Raw genomic sequence first — 20,128 nt, forward strand, 5'->3', positions numbered from 1 at the left:
TCTTCTTCCTTCACATTGTCCTTTTCCTCCTTTTCTCTCTCTACCTTTCTTTCCATCCCTTTCTCTCTCCTTTCCTTCCTCTCTCTTTCTCTCCCTCCCTCTTTTTCTTCCTCTTTCTCCCTCCTCTTCCCTCACCTTCCCACTCTTACTCTCCTTCCCTCTTTCTTTCCCTCCCTCTACCCCTGCTTTGAAGATTGGGTCTTTCTATTTCTTCCAAGTTAGAATTTCAGTGAGTAGTCATGGACTCTATCCTTGTTGATCATCTTGAAAACCTGAACCTGCTCTGTTTCCAACCTGAACCTGGTAGCCCCCTTTTCCCAAGAGCCTCGCCATTTGGGTGTCAGACTTACTATGAACACTCATTTGGCTTTGGCCCTACTATTGTACCTCAAAGTTCAAAAGAGCCATCAACTTTAGTTTCCATAGTAGCAGAAATCATAGGCACAGATCATTCTCAGCCTCTTTTTTTGAGAAATAGGTTATTATTGATGTCTTTTGTTTTTTCTATCATCTGTATTCCCACATATATATATAAATGGGCATATATAAGTATATATACATATATGTATTATGTATACACACAAAGATATAAATGCGTATTATATATACCCCTCCACAAGTTTGAATTGGAATAGTTGATGGTGCAGTAGATAGAGCACCAGTCCTTGAAGTCAGGAGGATCTGAGTTTAAATCTGGTCTCAGACACTTAACACTTCTGTGTCCCCCTGGGCAAGTCACTTCACCCCAATTGCCTCAGCAAAAAAAAAAAAAAAAAAACCCTCCCATCTCTCAGATTCTTGACTCATCCCCTGCCTTGACTATCTCCTTTGGCTGTAGGAGAGACAATATCAGGAAGCACCACCTGAGGACTTTTGTATCCCTTCTCCCTAAGGCTCCCAACCCCCCTCCCAACTCCCCTTCTCGAGTCACATTGCCACCAGGCCAGCCTCTTGGGTGAAAGCCCTAAGAGAATATCAGTGCATGGAGACAGCTCTTGGCTGGAGTTCAGACACCTGGTCCCCTGCCTCCCCATTCAATAGCACTACCCAAATCTCCCTCCTCCCTCCCCCTCCCAAGTATTGGTGGAATAAAATACAAAGGAGTGGGGTAAGAGAGGATTTTGTGACTTAATTAAGGGCCTGGAAAGGAACAGGAGGAAGTGAACATGAGAATATTCTGAGCAAAAAAGCCTGGATTAATGTATTTTTTGATCTTTCTTTACTCTTAAACATGCCAGATGGGATGGGAATGATAATAGCAATTCCTGTTTATTTAGTGTTTATAAAGTATTTCCCTCTCGGTAACACTGTGAGACAGGTAGTAATAATAATATTATCAGTGTTTAAATAGCTCTTCATAAAATTTGTAAAGTGCTTTGCATATGTTGGCTCATTTGATCCTCACAACAACCATATGATGCTATTATTAGCCCCATTTTACCGATGAAATGGGTGACAGAGAGTGGGTGACTTGTTCAATCTAGGAATTGTCCAAGTTAGGATATAAATCCAGGACTCCTGACTCCAAACCAGGCTCTCTTTCATAGCTAGCTGTCGTGGAGAAAAGGATGGGGTGGGTACTGGCATTTCTTTAAGTCTCCATTACATGCTTCCTCTTCTCTCCTCAGTCTCTCCTATACAAGAAAGTGAATGAAGCCCAGTATCGGAGCCACTTGGCCAATGAGATGATGATGTATCACATGAAGGTAAGATCTTCCCCATCCCCTCATCTACCACCTGCAGATGAGGGACTGAGAGCAAAAAGGGGAGGAGCCAGCCTCTGGCACAGCTTAAGGAGTCAAGGGCTACATTGGGAGAGGTCCAAGTTGAAGGCAGGACAGTCAGTTCAGCTTGATGTTTGAGGAGAACAATGGAACCTGTGGGAGGACTGAATAAGGAAGCCACTGTATACAATGGTATTACAAGGATGGTCGGGTAGAGCTGCTTAAGTTTCATGTTTGGGAAAGGCAAGCCTTATATGGACTGATGATTTGTTTAGATTTAATTAGATATTTATTTTTAAGTATATCGGGTCTTATTATATCTATTTATTTATGTATACTTTCTAATGATCAGAGCTGTCCAAAAGTGCAAAAGCTTGTCCTGGGAAGTAATGAACTATTTAAGCAGAAACTGGAGACTACTTGTTGGGGATATTGTAGGAGGGATTCCTCTTTGGGTAAAGGGTAGCCTAGATTCTCTAGCAGTCGCTTCTGACCCTGAGATTCTGGGCAAAAGGACTCAGATAGAGCTGGGTTTCTTAAACTTTTTTCTACTCACGACCCCTTTTTGCTTGAGAAATTTTTACACGATCCAGGGCATATAAGTATATAAAATAGGAATACACATCTAACACTTACTGATAATAAATCATAATTTTGATTATTAAACCTGAATTTAAATCTTTCCCAACATTCAGTTAAGCAATCCTATGTGGGATTGTAATCCACAGTTTAAGGAGCTTTGGCAAATGAGAGCATCTTAAAGGGAAAAAAATATATCTTGTACTTTTGGGTAGGGTAATGTAGCTATAGATTTACTCATTTATTTTTGCATTAGTATTCCTTCTCAGTCTTCTTTCACCCTCTCCCTACTGTCAAAGACCCTAGCATTGTAATGACAGACACTTTGTCTCACATATCTGTTCTAGTTTAAGGGAAGGAAGGACAGCACCTTTGGATACAATAAAAAGCAGAGGAAGGACAGTGAAGGGGACTGACTGCCCTGTGCCTCAGGCTGTACCTTTCAGAGTACCAATTCTTCCTCTCTGAGCCAATTTAAGAAAACTTTCCTTTGATTCCAGGTCTTTCACTTTTCATTTTCTTACTCAAATTCCCTGTTTTAAGCACCAATCCAAGACCCCCAAACCCCAGGATGTTCGGACCCTGGGCCTGTCTGTCCCCCTGGGCTTAGAGATCTAGGGAACAGTGAATAGAAGTACTGGCCCAGAGTCAGGAAAATGTGAGTTCAAATCCTGTCTCGGACAATTACTGGTTGTATGACTTTTATGAGCCCTTCTTTATCTGTAAAATTAGGAGTTTGAACTGGATAGTCTCTAAGGTCCCTTCAGACTTTGAATTGCTGAGTCCATGACGTGCTGTTCCTGATTTCCAACCACCTGCCTTTCTCCTGCTCCTGCCATTGTATCTCCCCACCCTAGTCTGGCATCTCTATTCCTGGTTTTGAAACATTTCTGAGCACTTACTATGTGCAGAACCCTGTGTACAGCCCCATCCTCAAGGAGCTCACCTTCTACTGGGAGAGGCAAACAAGTATGGAAGGTTTCGGCTCCAAGTTAGATGGAAAAGTTCTGTGATCCTTAGGTGCAGCAGCAAAGTAGGCGATAATGCCCTTTTTAAAAGTTATTTTCACCATAAAATCACGTGATTTTATGATGATAGGCTTTCTCAGTTGTTCTATGCAGGTACAATTTCTCCCATCTTGATCCTTTTATAGTCACAAAAAGTTTGGCTCCTAGTCCCCATCTCCAAGTAGAATGAAGGACCTCTTTTTAAAAAATGTTTATATTTTTATTTTCCCTAGTTACATGTAAAACTTTTTTTTTACATTTGCTCTTAAAATTTTGAATTTCACATTCTCTGTCTTCCTCACCATCCCTCCACCCTCATTGAGAAGACACATGTGAAATTATATAAAACATTTTCATAACAGTCATATTACAAAAGAAAACATAGATCTCTACCCCCTCCCAAAAAAAAATTAAAAAAGTATGTTTCATCTGTATCCAGATACAATCAGTTCCTTCTCTGGATTTGGATAGCATTTTCATCATAAGTCCTTCAGAGTAATCTTATATCATTGTATTACTGAGAACAGCAAAGTCATTCACAGCTGATCATCCCACAATATTGCTATTACTTTGTACACAGTACATTTCACTTTGCTTGAGTTCATGGAGAACTTTCCTTTTCTGAGAGCATCTTGCTCATCATTCCTATAGAACAATAGTATTTCATCATAATCACATACCATAATTCATTCACCAATACTCCAACTGAATAGCTCAATTTCCAATTTTTTGCCCCGAGGAAATAACTGCTATAAATATTTTTGTACTTATAGGTCCTTTTCCTTTTTTAAAAAATCTCTTTCTGAAATTCATGTCTGGTAGTGATCTAGTTAGGTCAAAGGATATGTATGATTTTATAGCTCTTTGGGCATAATTCATATCTTTTGATCATTTATCAATTAGGAAATGGCTTTTTTAAAAAAAAATAAATTTGTTCCAGTTCCCTATACATTTCAGAAATGAGGTCTTCATCAAAGAAATTGGCTTCAAAGTTCTTTTCACAATTACTATTGATGACTATTTTCTCCCTATTTATTTTATTCTCTTTCTCCTTTCACCCTGACTTTCCTCAAAAGTATTTTGCTATTGACACGTTCTCCCACAATGTGCCCTTTTTTTTTACTCTCCCCCCTCTCAAATCCCCTTCCTCTTCTACTTTCCATGCAGAGAGATTTCCAAATCCATTTGAATGTATTATTTCTTCTTTGAGCCAATTCTAATGAGAGTAAAGCTTATTCACTTTCCCCCTCTTCTGTCTCTTCCCTCCATTGTAAAATTTTTTTCTTGCTTCTTATGGCAGACGATTTATGCCATTTAACCTTTCCCTTTCCTATTCTCCAAGCACATTCCTCTTTCACCCCTTAATTTTTTTTTAATTTTATCTCTAATAAAGGATCTCTTTAGCCCCATTTCATCCCCTCAAATTTGAAATTAACCAACTTGGATGGACTGGATTAGTCTCTCTCTATTCTACCACCTTTGGCTCACTCACTCAGTTAACAAATATTTATTAAGCACTTATTATATGCTAGGCACTTCACTAGCTGTTAGGAATACCAAGACAAAATTAAAACAGTTTCTGCCTTCAGAGAGGTTCCATTCTTTTGGGGAAGACAGCATGTTCACATACATGCAGCCAAAATAAATACAAAATAATTTGTGAGTTTTTTGGTGGGAGGAGGGGGGAAGATACCAGTAGCCAGGGAGACAATAAAAGGCTTCATATAGGAAGTGTCATGAGCTAGAGAACGAAATGGCCAACCACTTCAGTATCTTTGTTAAGAAAATCCCAAAATGGGTTTAAAAAGAATCAGGTATAACTGAACATCACCTCTACCACCACCTCCATGAACAACAGAAGGTGATGTTGGAACTGAATTTTGAAGGAAATTAGCAATTCCAGGAGAAGTCTGACAAATCATGAAGTCTTCTGGCTATTACACTCAAACTTCCATATAACCATTAGACAAACTTGTTAACTTTACTTTATGGGATTTATAATCAGAAGGGATCTTAAGGATTTACTTGTGTATCCTCATGAGGAAACTAAAGGGAAGTGATTGGGGTGGAGGGAGGTTGTTTAAGAGATACATAAGTAATAATATTTTTGAAACCAAATGCAACATTCATTCTACTCTTCCATATAGCAGGAGTTATTGTTCCCCTTTTACAGGTGGGAAAACCAAGGTACAGATCTTAAAAAAGATATTAATCTCTTTGGTTTTTATTATATCTACATATGAAAAACTTTAATTGGGCTCACTTAACTAGTTTGCTCAGTTAGGTTCATTCACTAATGAGCCTAACGAGACAACATTTTTTAGATATAGGTAACATGTTAGAACTGAGTTTCAAATCCAGATTTCTCTGCTCAAAGAATATCACTGTTCCTTACTTGAAGTTGGCTTGGGGGTATTTAGAGAGGGAGGAAGATGTTTTAACGTTATGGTAATCAGCCCAGTTGAGTAATAATGTGATGGATGAGGAAAGGGGTCCTTGGTGCCCTAAACTCCGTCTCTCTTAGGTCTCAGATGATGAATACAACAAACTCCTCGGAGACGGGATCCAGCCTGTGTCTGCCATTGACTCCAACTTTGCCAGTTTCACCTACACCCCACGTTCTCTTCCTGAGGATGACACCTCCATGGTGAGCTCACCCCTCCTTCAGGCCCAGTTTATGGGCAGTCTCAATCTGCCACAGGAGTGGGATATGTGTAACAGGAGGGACTTGGTTTAGATAAATGGGTCATGGAAGGGTTGTCCTGGGACCCTGGGAGTAGATTTGCTCTAGGATCCAGAGGAAAAAATAGGACTAACCAAAAGGGAAAATGATAAAAATAGGTAGGCACATTTCATCATCATGGAAGAAAGAGCTTCCTAACAATTAGAGCTATTTCACAATGGTCTTAGCTGACTTGGGAGATACTCAGGTATTAGAAAGTCTGTACAGAGTCTGGAGAACCACTAGTTGGAGAGACTATAGAGGGATTCCTGCACTGGGGGAGTAGGGAGAAAGATATGGGACTAAATGTGGTTTCAGAGATCTCATCCAGTTCTGTGGGGTCTGGGGAAAGAGTAGTGGGAAAGGGGCGGGATGCTGTTAGCCTGCTGACCTACTTCTTTACTCTCCAGGCCATCCTGAGTATGCTCCAGGACATGAACTTTATCAACAACTACAAGATTGACCGACAGACACTGGTCCGGTGTGTGCTCTGGCCCACTGATTCCCTGTGTGGGGAATGGAAGGGAGATTTGGCCCTTGTCCTTAGGAAGCCTCTGTCTAGAAGAGGAGAGACTTCCTGTCTTTGGGAGCCCCTAGTGTGAAGGATGATGTGGCCCCTGCCCTTGAGAACTCCTAGTGTGGGATATGAAGTGGCCCCTGCCCTTGGGAGTCCCTATTGTGAGGGGGCAGTTATATCTACTGCTCTCAGGAAGTCTATAGAGTGAGGATGGAATGGGAACAGGATAGGGAAAATTTCCTAAAGGTGGGTAAATAATGCTGAGCCCCTTCTGGTGCCTCCTTCCTGTATAGGTTCTGCCTGATGGTGAAGAAAGGCTACCGAGACCCTCCCTATCATAACTGGATGCACGCCTTCTCTGTCTCCCACTTTTGCTACCTGCTCTATAAGAATCTGGAGCTGTCCAAATATCTGGAGTGAGTGGTTCCAGCCCCCAGCGCCATAAGTTTCTCTTCCAGTTCATTTGAGTTTCCCCCAATTCATTTGAGGGAACTGAGGCTCAGTAAGGGTAAAGCACTTCACCCATGGATATAGATCTAGATAGATAGATGGATAGATAGATGGATGGATGGATAGATAGATAGATAAATAAAGGGGCAGAGCATAGACCAGAACTCAAATTCTCTGATTCAGAATGCTTGAGCAGGAGAGAAATTTAGTTTATAATCTGATTCGGTTCTACCATTTTACAGATGAAGAAATTGAGAGCTGTATAGGAACCAAAAGTCAGACAGCTAGTGTCAGGGGTAGAACAGGGCCAGCTTTTCCCCTCCCACTCAATCCCTCATTTTCCACTGTGAGCATTAATACCTTGGAGATCAGCTCTCCATTTAGTGTTTGTTGATTGTCAAGATCACAGATATCAAAGACAAAGCACTCTGGAATGCAATTAGGAAATATTTAACAAAGTACATAAAAATATTATAAAACACAGGTATATGCATTGTAAAACTAAGCCAGTCTGCAGCCTGCAGAGTCCTTATGTATGGACTTTTTCTATCTGAATTTGGTATCACTTATCTAGGCTTAAGAAAGAGATGGGAAAGATGATAGTAATGCATCTGAAAACTCTCTCACCTGGAAGGTTCAGAGTGGACTTCCTGAAGAAGGCAGGGCTTTGAAGGACTGAAGAAGGGGCTTTTGAAGGCTCTATCCTTTCCCCTTTCCTTAGAGAGTGGGAGGGGCAGAGAGGAGGCTGCATGGGCTTCCCTCTGAGGGTTTCTTCTCCTGCCACAGTGACATCGAGATCTTCGCCTTGTTTGTCTCCTGCATGTGCCATGACCTGGACCACAGAGGCACTAACAATTCCTTTCAGGTGGCTTCGGTGAGCATCTGGCCCCTTGGGGCATTAGCCCTTCCACTGAAGAGCACAAGGGGGTGCTTTAGCTTTCTCTAACCAATCAAGGGATAGAAGCCCAGAGGCTTATCAGGGCAGGGTTCCTGGAGGAGAGGGTGCTGGCTGTGGGAAACAGGTGACCAGTCCAGCTTGGGACTTGATGAGGGTGATGGGAGGGATGTTTCTGGGGCCGGGTGGGTAGTGCAGGAAAAGGCTTGTCCTGGGATATAGAGATGTGGCTGCTCTAGGGCTGGGGCTGACAGCCAGATCCCCTGGGGTATTTTTCAGAAATCTGTGCTGGCCGCGTTGTACAGCTCCGAAGGCTCCGTCATGGAGGTAATATTATAAAAATGACTTCCTTGCCAGTTGCTTTCCTCCCAACAGCTCTATGAGGTAGGTGACGTACGTATGATCATCCCCACATTAGAAAAGAGGAAACAAATCCAGAAAGTGGAAGTCCAGAGCCTCAGTGGGAAGACTGAGACTTGAACCAAGATCCTCTGCTTCCAAGATTGAGCTCCTTTCCCTTCCACATGCTGCCTGTCTCCACGGACTTCTCCGCGGAGCTGGCATAAAATTTATAGGGAGCCAGTACCTGCAACCTTTCTTCTTTATCTTTATTTTCACAGCTAGCTCAAGAGAGTCATGGATTGTTCTCTACTTCCCTCTCCATCTCTCTCTTCTTCCTCACACCTCTACCCCACCAACCAACTGAGCACCCAGGGAGAAAGTTTACAGAATAAGCCTCATTCATAACTCCCTGAGAAATAGACTTTGAGAATATTATAGGATATTTTTAGAGTTAGAAAAGCTCTTATTGGGGCAGCTGGATTATGCAGTGGACAGAGCATTGACCCTGTGATCCAGAAGACCCGAGTTCAAAACTGGACTCAGACACTTATCACTAGTTGTGTGACTCTGAACGAATCATCTAACCACAGTTGTATCTGAAAACAAAACAGAAATGTTTAATTGATAATTTTATTTCTTTTTTTAACTGTTTTTTTCCAAATGACATCTCACCTTTCTCCTTCCCTTTCCTTTTCTACTTTCTTTCTCCTACTAGTAAGGAAACAGACTTGGGACCCAGAGAATATCAGTGACCAACCCAAAATCATCTAGTCAGGGTCAGGGTCAAGACTTGAATGCATTGCTTTTTCCTGTATGCTATGTGACTGCCCCCACAATTGATTTCAGACCAGAAGAGACTGGGAGGACTTCACGTAGTGTAGATGATAGTCTGTTCTACCTCTGAACAATGGGAAGGAAATTAGAATAGATGGAAGGCAGCATAATGTACAGAATAAGTACAAAGTATTTATTAAAGTATACAAAGTACAAAAAAAAGTACAGAACATTGTACTTTGCACCAAGCAACTTGCAGTGGAGTGGGGAGTGAATCAAGCCTGCTATTTTCAAACTGTCCAAGCTGTAACCTCTCTATGCTTCGGTTTCCCCATGGATCAGATGAAGGGAATGGAATAGACTTCTTGGGAGGGAGTAGATTCTCAAATCATAGAGAGTGTGAAGCTTGGATGACCACTAATAATTAACCTGAGACCCACAGGGCTAGACTGGAAGGGACCTCAAAGGTCCAGAGCCCAAGACCCTCATTTTATAGGTAAGGAAAATGAAGGCTAGGGAAGTTAGATGATGTGCTAAGGCTCCACAGAGGCAGATTTCAGAATGGGGATCTCCGCTCACACTCCAGAATGTGAAGGAAATAGTTAACAAGTGTTCCTCATAGCTTGGAGATTCTGAGAAATTCAGACATCACTGAGAGGGTGGAAGAAGTACATTTATTTCCGAGGGTGAGAAAACTTTCTTGAATGATAAATGGGGACAATATTTAATGATCCAGTCAGACAAATTTGAAGTGAGTCAGGATTTGAACTCAGATCTCCTGCCCCTCAAACCAGAGCTCCTTCTCCTTCCATGTACTCCTATTTCCTCTCTTTCCTTATGCACAATTCCCCTGGACTGACATAACACTTACAGAGATCCTGTGGGTCAGTCTGATTTTTTCTTTTTCTTGTCCATCATTCACCAAATATCATTATCCCAGTTGGCTTAGTAGCCAGACCAACCCAGTGCTAGCAACCCATATTTCTTTGGCTAGAATGAGTCTCAGCATCTCATGTTGGGAGGGGGAAAGAGGAGGACAATGGGACAAAAGTATCCAGATGGATACTTGCACAGGACCCCATGCCTACCTCTTTTTCTCCACAGAGACATCACTTTGCTCAGGCGATCGCTATCCTCAATACTCAAGGTTGCAACATCTTTGATCATTTCTCCCGGAAGGTAATTTCTGAAAAAATATTCAGTCCTAGGGTGTGTGTGTGTGTGTGTGTGTGTGTGTGAGAGAGAGAGAGAGAGAGAGAAAGAAAGAGAGAGAGAGAGAGGAGACAAATAGAGAAATAGACACACAGAAAGAGAGACTAAGGGGGGAGAAGGAAAAGGAGAGGAGAGGGAAAGAGAGAGACAGAGGGAATAGAAAGAGAGAAAAAGAAAGAGAGAGGGAGAGAGAGAGAGAGAGAGAGAGAGAGAGAGAGAGAGAGAGAGAGAGAGAGATTGGGGATATCTCAGAGTGGGAAGAGGAAAGTGAGGAAGGCAGCAGCAGGATTGGGGCACAGGGTGTGAAGGGTGGGAGATCTAGGGGCCTGAGGGAGGTAGACAGTGACCTAGTGCCTGTCTCCTGGCCACCACAGGACTACCAACGGATGCTAGATCTGATGAGAGACATTATCTTGGCTACAGACTTAGCCCACCATCTGCGCATCTTCAAAGATCTCCAGAAGATGGCTGAAGGTATATCTTTCAGAAACCCAGATGTTAGGGGTACTTCCTACCCTTCCTTTGAACTCCTTAGAAACTCTAAGTATTAGAGGTGGAGGTGGTAAGTGGGATGGAGGAAAATCTAACAGATGATTTGGAAGCTAGCATCCATTTGGCCTGGAGAAAGTAGGTGAGGAAAAAGAACCCTTTGTAACAGATTTTTTTGGGGTCTCAGGCCCCTGATTCCCATCATTGGTCACCTGAGACACCAATTTTTCCTTTTAGCACTTTCCCAAGAGACATTTACTTTCTAATCCTTTTACTTTTCACTACTTTCTAAAGATGCCTGATCTCTGAATCCCAACTCTAGGCATCCCCTGCATCTGAAGATTGGCCTCTGAGCCTGCTTGGATCTAAGATTTACTCTATCAGACCTTTGTCAGCTTCCCCCTCTCCCGATACAGTCACCTAGGTAACTGGATGTCCTTAGCACACCATCTTCTGTTCCCCTCTCCCTCTTCTTCATCGCCTCTGTACTCTCCATACTTGGGTATTTTCTTGACTTAATTAATAAGGAAAAAAGAAGAGAGAGATGGAAAGATTTGGGAATGATGCACCAGAAATGCATACATGAAAAATCCCCCCCCCCAGAGTCATAAACATCAATTTGCAAGGGGGAATCTTAGTGTCTAACCCCCTCATTTTATAGATGAGTGAGATTTAGGAAGGATATTAATGGCTCATGGTCCTGCATAGAGTGTCAGAGGAGGGATTTGAATGTGGGTCTTATTTCATAGGCTCACTTTGGCCAACTGCAAATTTGGCTTTCCTTCAGAGCTCAATTAAGGCAGTGTCAGAGCTCACCTCCTACTCTGACTCTGAGTTCACTTGGCCAATTAAGAAGCCTCCTGATGGCTTTGTCCTTTACCCACAGTAATGGTTCATCCTTCAGGTGAGAGAGCTCATGATGGAACAAAAAGGAAATGGGGCAGTTTTAATCACCTGGAAACAATGGGATATAGTAGAAATAGTGATGGGTTTTGAATCTGAAGATCTGGGTCCAAATTCCACCTCTGACACATTGGGCAAGTTGTTTGATACCTCTAGGCTTCAGTTTTCCCATCAGTAGCATGAGGGGGATTTCAGAGCTCACCTCTTACTCTGACTCTGAGTTCACTTGGCCAATTAGGAAACCTCCTGATGGCTTTGTCCTTTATCCACAGTGTTGGCTCATCCTTCAGGTGAGAGAGCTCATGATGGAACAAAAATCATGATGGAACCTCTGGGCTTCACTTTCCCCATCAGTAGCATGAGGGGGCTTGATGAGCTGCTATGACCAGAAACATCCCCTCCCTTCTCGTCTCCCTGATGATAAGCCTTGGGATGAAGGATATGTCACACTGTTCATCTCAGTCTCAGCCCCGAAAGCCTGTCCAACTTGCTAAGACCTGTCATAACCTGGGCTTGCCTGCTTCAGCAGGATAAAAGTCCTCTGAGGCTAGAGTGGGGATATCTGTGTGTAAGGGCAAAGCACTAGTCTGTGACTACCAGGTGTTCACATCATATCCATGTCTCCAGAAGTAGTCCTTTATAAGAAAGTAGACAAGGCTTTGTTCCTTGGATGCAAAGGAGATTTTTTTATTTTAATTTTGGAGAGGCTTCATGCCTTCCCCTCCAGAGAATTCCCCCCAATAACTGTCTCTCTTCCATTTTCTACCTGCAGTGGGTTATGACTCAAAGAATAAACACCACCACAGTCTCCTGCTCTGCCTGCTCATGACTTCTTGTGACCTCTCCGACCAGACCAAGGGCTGGAAGACCACGCGGAAGATTGCAGTGAGTGCCCCTTCTTCCCCTTTCCCATGAGGCAGCATGTTTGCATCCTGCAGCTCTGTATTCTGGCCCTGAGAAGGGATCTCATTCAGATGGCTCTGCTCTCCGTGCTGGGCTTTGCCACTCTGAGATGAGGATTGTGATCCTTTAGAGCAAACAGAGCATCTGAGTTAGAGCTTGAAGGGCCAGTGGATTTCTGCCAAGGAAGCTGGGATTGCAGTGGGCAGGACACTATCATGTCAACCAAACATCAGAGGAAGGCCATCAGTAGTGAATATGGAAGATCACTGCTATTACAAAAGAAAAAAAAAGAGCTGTTAACTGCTACCATGGACAGGGCCATGGGGTGTGCTATGATATGGGAAAGACGTGACTGGTAAGAGATCCTCCCACCCTTGGAGAGCTCCCAGTCTTGACAGAGAACCAGAGAAAGCTGAAATAACAAATGGGGCTCAGAAAAGATGAGGTCACTTATGTGGCTAGAGGAGCTCAGAGAAGACAGTGGACACCTGGGCTATGCCTTGAAGTATTGATATAGTGATAGGAGAAGCATCCCCCAGAGAAGAGGGAGGAAAGCATTCTCAATTTGAGCAAATTATGGTCCCACAATCCCGAGCTGAATATCAAAGCTTAAAGGGATTTTAGGCACTGGATTTGGACAGATGTGAGTTTAGATCCCAATTCTGCTATTTATTCAACTGTCAATAAACATTTATTAAGGGCCCATTAGGAGTCAAGCATTGTACTGAGTGTTGAAGAAACAAAGAAAAGCAAAAGCCATTCTTATTCTTGCGATGCTCCTAAGAAGCTCACTTTCTAATGGGGGAGGCAACATGCAAAGTAGGGGTGAATTTTCTATGTGGAGATATAAAAATACATATGTGTGTGTAGATGTATAAATACACACATACATATGTATACATATATGTGTATATGTCTGTATAAGGAGATTTTCACAATGGATCCTGTAAGATTAGTCCAAAGAGTGCTTCAGAAGTTTGATAGGAAGAGACATAATGTTACAAGATTTACTTTGATCTTATTAGTGTTTAAGAAAAGTTGAATCACTAATGTAATGCAAACATATACACATGTGTATTACTAAACCTAGACTGCATTGTACATAGTATACATATAGTATATGCTTATATTTGTGTATATGAACAGGTAGGTGGTATAGTGGATAGAGTGCTGGGCTAGGAGTCAGGAAAAGTTCTTGAGTTCAAATATGACTTCCTAGCTGTACAATGCTGGTCAAGTCACTTCATCTCATTTGCCTCAGTTTCCTCATCTGTAAAAGAAGTTGAGAAGAAAGAGGCAAACTAGTCTAGTATCTCTGTCAAGAAAATCCCAAATGGGATCGTGAAGAGTTGGAGATGACTGAAAAAGTGTATATACACAGTGCATATATGTATATATATACACACGTAAATGTATACATGTATATGCATATATGATAAAGTGGAAATAACCAACAAAGGGAAGACTTTAAAATAAAGGGGGATCAGGTTTCCTGTAGAAGATAAGATTTTAGTCGGGACTTAAAGGAAACTGTGACTTGAAGCAAGTCATTTTCCCTTTATTGTTAGCATATTTTGCCTCTTTAGAATGAGGAATTGGACTAGATAATCTCTAAGGTCCTTATAAGGTTATTTATTTATTTTGTATTTCATTTATTTATATTAATTAATTGATTTTTTTGATTAGCAAAAATATACTTTATCTTCCTCTCATCTCCCCCACCCTCAATTAGGAGAAAGGAAAAACAAAATCTTGGTAACAAATATACATAATCAAGCAAAACAAAGCCCTGTATGGACCAAGTTTCAGCCTGTATATTGAATCTCCTTCTCTTTTAGAGGTGCAAGCTTTGTCATGGATTTTTGAATTTTAGTTGGTTATTGCATTCATCAGAATTCACTAAAGTCCTTTCCAGACCAAAATCTTATGATCATGGAAGTCAATCTTTCTAATTTTACTGAGGAGGAAACTAAGGCACACACAAAAAAAGAAAATCTCAATTTAATGGGTGGAGCTAGAACTTGTCTCCTCCTGTTTCCTAGGAGTTCAAGGTGTTTTCCCATCTATCAGTCAGTCCCCCTCATTCTGAAGAGGTCACAGTTTTGCCAGGAGAAGCTCTGAGATCAGACTAAGGGACCCCAGTTTGATCCCTGAAACAGTCAGGCTCAGTTTTTTAGGGAACATGGTGGGGGGAATCAAGGACATTTGGGAGTTCACAGATCTGCATTATGCTTTCAGGAGCTGATCTACAAAGAGTTCTTCTCACAGGGAGACCTGGTATGTATGTCCTCCCATCTTACCCACCGATCAAATGGCTAGAAGGACCTGGAAATCTCCATATTTCCCAACCTAAACCTGCCCTGGTTAGGGCCAGAGTTCTAGAGCTCTGGGGGAACCTTGGGGAGAAGAGAGGCTGGTCAGAATAGGCTCAGTGCTTTTCCAGACTTGGTAGAAGGCAGCTGAAGACCAGGAAGGGAGCAATAGGAAAGAAATGTCCTAATTTAGGGGGTTCCCAGTCTTAATGTGAGAAAGGATTCCTGCTCCCAGAGAGCCTATGGTTTGTGAGGGGAAACATGGATAATATCTTTAGGGAGTTCCTGATCTGAGGGGAAGTTAGGATATTTGCCCATAGGAAATTCCTAGAATCCCTAGACAGAGAGAGGGGCTCACCCCAGGCTTCAGTAAGGGGAAGCCTGACTTGTGGGAAGTTTCTAGTCTTTCCAAACTGAGGTTTAATTGGATAGCCATTCTAGGATATGGGAATGGGGCCTGGGACAAAGCTGGTGTTGGTTGTGTCTCTCCCAGGAAAAGGCCATGGGTAACCGGCCCATGGAGATGATGGACCGAGAGAAGGCTTACATCCCTGAGCTCCAGATCAGTTTCATGGAGCACATCGCCATGCCTATCTACAAGTAAGTATTCGGGAGCCTTGTCTTCCTGTGTCCAGGGCTAGGGAAAGAGGCCAGAGGCAGCAGTTCAACAGGATTCAAATTGGTAAACCTCAATCACTTGTCTAATGTGTGCTGAGTTACAATGATGGGGGAGAATGAGGAAAGAGAGAGAGAGAGAGAGAGAGAGAAGAGAGAGAGAGAGAGAGAGAGAGAGAGGGAGAGAGGGTAGAGGGGAGACAGAGACAAATAGACAGGGACAGAGAGAGAGAGAGAAGAAAAGAGAGATAGAGAGAGAAATGGAGAGAGAGACTAAGAGACAGAGAGACACAGAGACATTCAGAGACAGAAACAGAAACAGAAACAGAGACAAAGAAAAGAGAGAGAATGGGGGGAAAGAGAGACAAAGGAAGAAGGGAGGAGAGAAAAAGAATGAGAGATACAGAGAGGAGAGAGAGAGAAAGAGAAGGTAGGGAGGGGGAGAGACAGATAGACAGGGATAGAGAGACAGAGATAGAAACAGACAGAAAAATAAGAGAGAATTAAGGAAAAAGAGAGAGACAAAGGAAGAAAGGGGGAGGAGAAAGAATCAGAGAGGTTAAGAAACACAGAGAAAGAGAAAGAGAGAGGAGGGGTAAGAGAAACAGATACAGAAAGACAGATAGAAACAGAGACAGAGACAGAGAAACAAGAGAGAAAGAGAAAGAAGGGAGAGACAAGGGAAGAAAAGGGGAATAGAGAGAAAAAATGAGATTGAGAGACACACAGAGAATGACAATGAGATAACAGAGTAGAGAGAATGAGAAAAAAGGAAAGAGAAACAAAGGGACAAACAAAGGAAGAAAGGGGGAGGAGAGAGAATGAGAGAGATTGAGAGATACATTGAGAAAGAAAATGAGAAAGACAGAGAAAGAGAGAGAGAGAAGAAGAGAAGGAGGGAGGGAGAGAGAGAGAGAGAGAAGAGAGAGAGAGAGAGAGAGAGAAAAAGAAGAAGAAGAAGAAGAAGAAGAAGAAGAAGAAGAAGAAGAAGAAGAAGAAGAAGAAGAGAGAATGAGAATGTGTTATTCCTACAGTCAGACAGCTCAGTCCTGTATTGAGAGGTTGGGGGAAAGATGATAAGTACACAATTGTAATATCATACAGAAAGTGTGAGGGAGCCCCAGGATACAGCTGCATGGTTGTGGAGAACAAAAAGGAAGAAAGGATTTACTTCCAAGGGCAGTAGTAATCAGGAAAGCTTTCCCAGACCACATCAGTCACATACAACCTGAGTCCTGAAAATGGGTGAAATTTTAGCAAGTGGTGATGGAGGAGGGGAAGATCATTCCAGGAGTAGGTATATGACGTGAACAAAGGCCTGGAGCCCAGAAAGTTCAATACATTCAGGAAAGGACAGATCACCCATTTTTCCTTGAACGATGCAATATATGATGGGGAGGAGGAGAGGAAATTGGGCCTTGACTGAAAAGTCTGGGAGGGAGCATAGAGCAGTGGGAAGAGGACAGTATTTGGAGTCAGAAGAGTTGGATTCACCTGCCTGTGCCGGTCATCATCCATGACTTTGAGCAAATCCTTGACCCTCTCTAGCCTGTTTTTCTCATGTAAAGTCAGCGGGCACGAGCTGGATGGGCTCTGCTCTCTGTGGGAGCTGTAGCAGGTTCCTGAGGAGGGGAAGGCCTGGTGTGCAATGAAGAAGGGGACTTCGGGCCAGGAGGGGATGCTGCATTTGCCCAGACAGGAAGACCTGAAACTTGGAGCTTAGTGGGGGCCTCTGGGGGTAGGAAGGAAGGGATGGGTGTGGAGGTGTTGGGAAAAAAGGGCCAGAATTTGGAGGCTGATTGGTTGCAGAGGGAGGCAGGTGATGAAGAATGGGTTGATAGGAGGGAGCGGGTTTGGGTTGGGTATGAGGGGGGCTCCCCTAACTCTGTAGCTCAATGTGGGGTGGCTGCTCTCTGGGGGTCCCTGATGAGCCTCATCCTCTTCCATCCCCGCCACAGGCTGCTGCAGGAGCTGTTCCCCAGAGCTGCAGAACTGTATGAGCGGGTTGCTACCAACAGGGAACAGTGGACCAAGGTATCACATAAGTTCACCATTCGAGGTCTGCCCAGCAACAATTCCCTGGACTTCCTGGATGAGGAATATGACATTCAGGAGCCCGGGGATGATGGTGACAAGGTCAATGGGTGCTGCAAGCTGGACACGGAAGAGTGAGAGACATTCTCCCCTTCCCTCTGGGGTCCAGGAAGGGAGGAGCAAGAGAAAGGATGTTCCCACTGTCCCTTACCCTCACCCCTCCATCCCCAACCCAGAGGCCCCTTTTAAAAATCTGTCCTTAGCTTCTGGCTTGGACGGTCATGTTTATTTAAGATATTCTTGATGCCATCCCCTTTGCCCCCACGCCCAGCCAGGAGCTGTGGGGGCCTTAGGGGTGACGCGGCATCAGCTCCCGAGCTCCCTCTCTCTGGGGGCACCTTGGATCCCGGCTGTCTCTCAGGCTGGATCTCTGTAATACCCCTTTGTCCGGACTCACTCACTATTCACCTTGTCCCTTGGGGCAGCCTGGGTGATTTCCCTAACATTACCTTGGCTGGGGGCTCCTCCTGGATCTCTGGGGGATTTGAGAGGGAAGCTTGTGGTCCTTATGGATCTGGCCTTGCAGTGGTTCAGTTGAGCCTTAGTGGAGGGATGAGGAGCAGGGAGAAGAGGAAGGAATCAGGTTTATTATTGACTTGGGAGCTGAGGGGTAAAAATCAGAAGGACAGAGCTGATTCTCCCATCCAGGTCCCCTTTTTACAGAAGAAGAAACTGAGAAGGGGTTTTGTCCAAAGTCACAAGAGTGGCTAAATGGCAGAATTGGGATTTGGACTCAGGTCCCCTGACTCCCAAATCAAGTTTCTTTCCACTGTACCATGCTTTGTCCCATATGTGGGAGAAATCTAGCATGAATGCTTCAAGGGTTTAGTGCTCTAAAAGTCACAGAACACTTTCTGTACTGCTACCCTATAAGGCAGGCAATGCAAGTACCCTTTTTATAGGGGAAGAGACTGGGGCTCATCAAGGTTGCCCAGGGGTCCTCACAACTAAATACTGGAGAGATGTTCTGAGCCCAGACCTGTCCAGACTCGAAGTCCATTGCTCTTTCCAGGACACCACACTCCCTCTTGTGAGGACAGGATACTGGGTGCGAGACCCTCTCCTCCACCCATCCTGAGCCCAGTATCTTTTGATACCCCTGAGATTGCTCTAATGAGGCAGCTCTCGGAACTTGCTCCCCTTCCCCAAAGTTCAGGGGAGAGACCCCACCGTCCCCAAGAAGGAGGCTACTGCCTCCATCCAGGCTCAGGGTCCTGATTGGAGCAGGTCCATTTCCCCCTTGCCCAGGGACAGCAAGGGAAGCAGTTTATCATGGGTGGGAGTGGGGTGGGTGGAGGATCGAGTGTCCTCTTCCTGCTCTCTTCTCCCCCTCCAAAAGGGCTTCAGGCTGGACAGTGGCCACAGAGACACCCCTACATTGAGTAGGGAGTGAAATGTCCCAACTTCTGGGATGGATTCTATCACTGACTAGCTGGGCATCTTGCTTATATTCAGAGGTGGGAATTTCCTTATCTATAAAGGGTAGTGATGGGTGGGAAGAGGTTGAACCTGGTGATTTCTAAGGCTAGAGCCCCTTTTGTGTGGCTTTTGGAGACCCAGGAGGGCGGTCTCATCACACTTAGACAACTTTCCAAGAGACGGTCTCTGCCCCAGTGAATCCCAGAGACCAGAGCACATCCCCATCACACCAGAAGTTCTTAGACTTCCAAGTACAGACTCTGGCCAATGAACAGGAGCCCTGGACCCTCTGTCCTTCTCCACTCTCATTCCTCCCAGACAAGTCATTAGCTTCTCAGGCCTGGGATCGCCATCCCTTCCTTGCAGCCATCCAGAGAGAGGGACCCAGTCCTCGAGCCCCTCTGGGCCTTGCTGCATATCTGTGACTTCGGCCACAGCTGGGACTGGACTCTTCTCTGTCCTGAAGGCCATATACACCCCCCCTTTCCCTCACCCCCTCTGGCCACTGCCCAAGGGCCTGGGGAGATGCCGTAGGAAAGAAGTGTTCAGCACTCCCGTCCCCATCCCCGTTTCTCTCTTTTTCTGTCTTGTCTCTGTCAGTGTCTGAGTGGGTGTTGTTTGGGCTGGGGCAGAGCTGGGCAGGGAGGGTGCGGGGTGGGGGGTTGGGCGGACTGGGGAGAGAATGGGTTCATTTGCCTTATCTATTCTGAGTTGCCTTTAGAGAGACTCATTTTTTTGTATCTGACAGTAGGGCTCTGTGCAGATGTTGTAAATGGTCCTGTCGGCTGATCGCTTTGTACATGAGAATAAATCTATTTCTTTCTATCAAATTCCTGGAGAGAATTTCTTTTAAGGGCTGGGGTGGGGAGGGAAGTTGGGGAGGTCGCCTGGAGCTCAGGAAAGAAGCAAATGGATTTTTTCACTCATCACACACTGGTGCTAAACAAACAAATTAGTTCTTTTCCCCAAATAACAAATGCTTGAATGCTTGAATATATAGTGCATCCTTCCACTCTCTTCTCCCTCCCCCCCATTCCAATATCTTCCCCAAGGGAAACAGCCCCACATATTTGAAATAGTCCTCATCAGCAGGTATGAACTGAAGCTATTATATCCCCCTGGTGAAGGGTAATGGATTACAAAGCTGCCAGCTGGCACCTGTGCCCCATAG

General features: G+C 44.1%; 1 protein-coding gene across 1 annotated transcript in view; it reads left to right on the forward strand.

Moving 5' to 3' along the window:
• PDE2A (phosphodiesterase 2A) overlaps positions 1-19,787 on the forward strand; it is a 179,123-nt gene extending 159,336 nt beyond the window's left edge. Inside the window, exons 20-31 of the mRNA XM_051987182.1 lie at positions 1,629-1,706; positions 5,835-5,957; positions 6,443-6,513; positions 6,843-6,965; positions 7,786-7,873; positions 8,174-8,221; positions 10,115-10,189; positions 10,597-10,696; positions 12,387-12,499; positions 14,756-14,794; positions 15,323-15,429; positions 17,403-19,787. Coding sequence (XP_051843142.1) covers positions 1,629-1,706; positions 5,835-5,957; positions 6,443-6,513; positions 6,843-6,965; positions 7,786-7,873; positions 8,174-8,221; positions 10,115-10,189; positions 10,597-10,696; positions 12,387-12,499; positions 14,756-14,794; positions 15,323-15,429; positions 17,403-17,616 — 1,179 coding nt within the window. The 3' untranslated portion in view covers positions 17,617-19,787. The remainder of the gene's footprint in view (positions 1-1,628; positions 1,707-5,834; positions 5,958-6,442; positions 6,514-6,842; positions 6,966-7,785; positions 7,874-8,173; positions 8,222-10,114; positions 10,190-10,596; positions 10,697-12,386; positions 12,500-14,755; positions 14,795-15,322; positions 15,430-17,402) is intronic.
• Positions 19,788-20,128: the final 341 nt, after the last annotated feature.

The sequence above is a fragment of the Antechinus flavipes genome, chromosome 3 (assembly GCF_016432865.1).
Source record: "Antechinus flavipes isolate AdamAnt ecotype Samford, QLD, Australia chromosome 3, AdamAnt_v2, whole genome shotgun sequence".
Classification (NCBI taxonomy): Eukaryota; Metazoa; Chordata; class Mammalia; order Dasyuromorphia; family Dasyuridae; genus Antechinus; species Antechinus flavipes.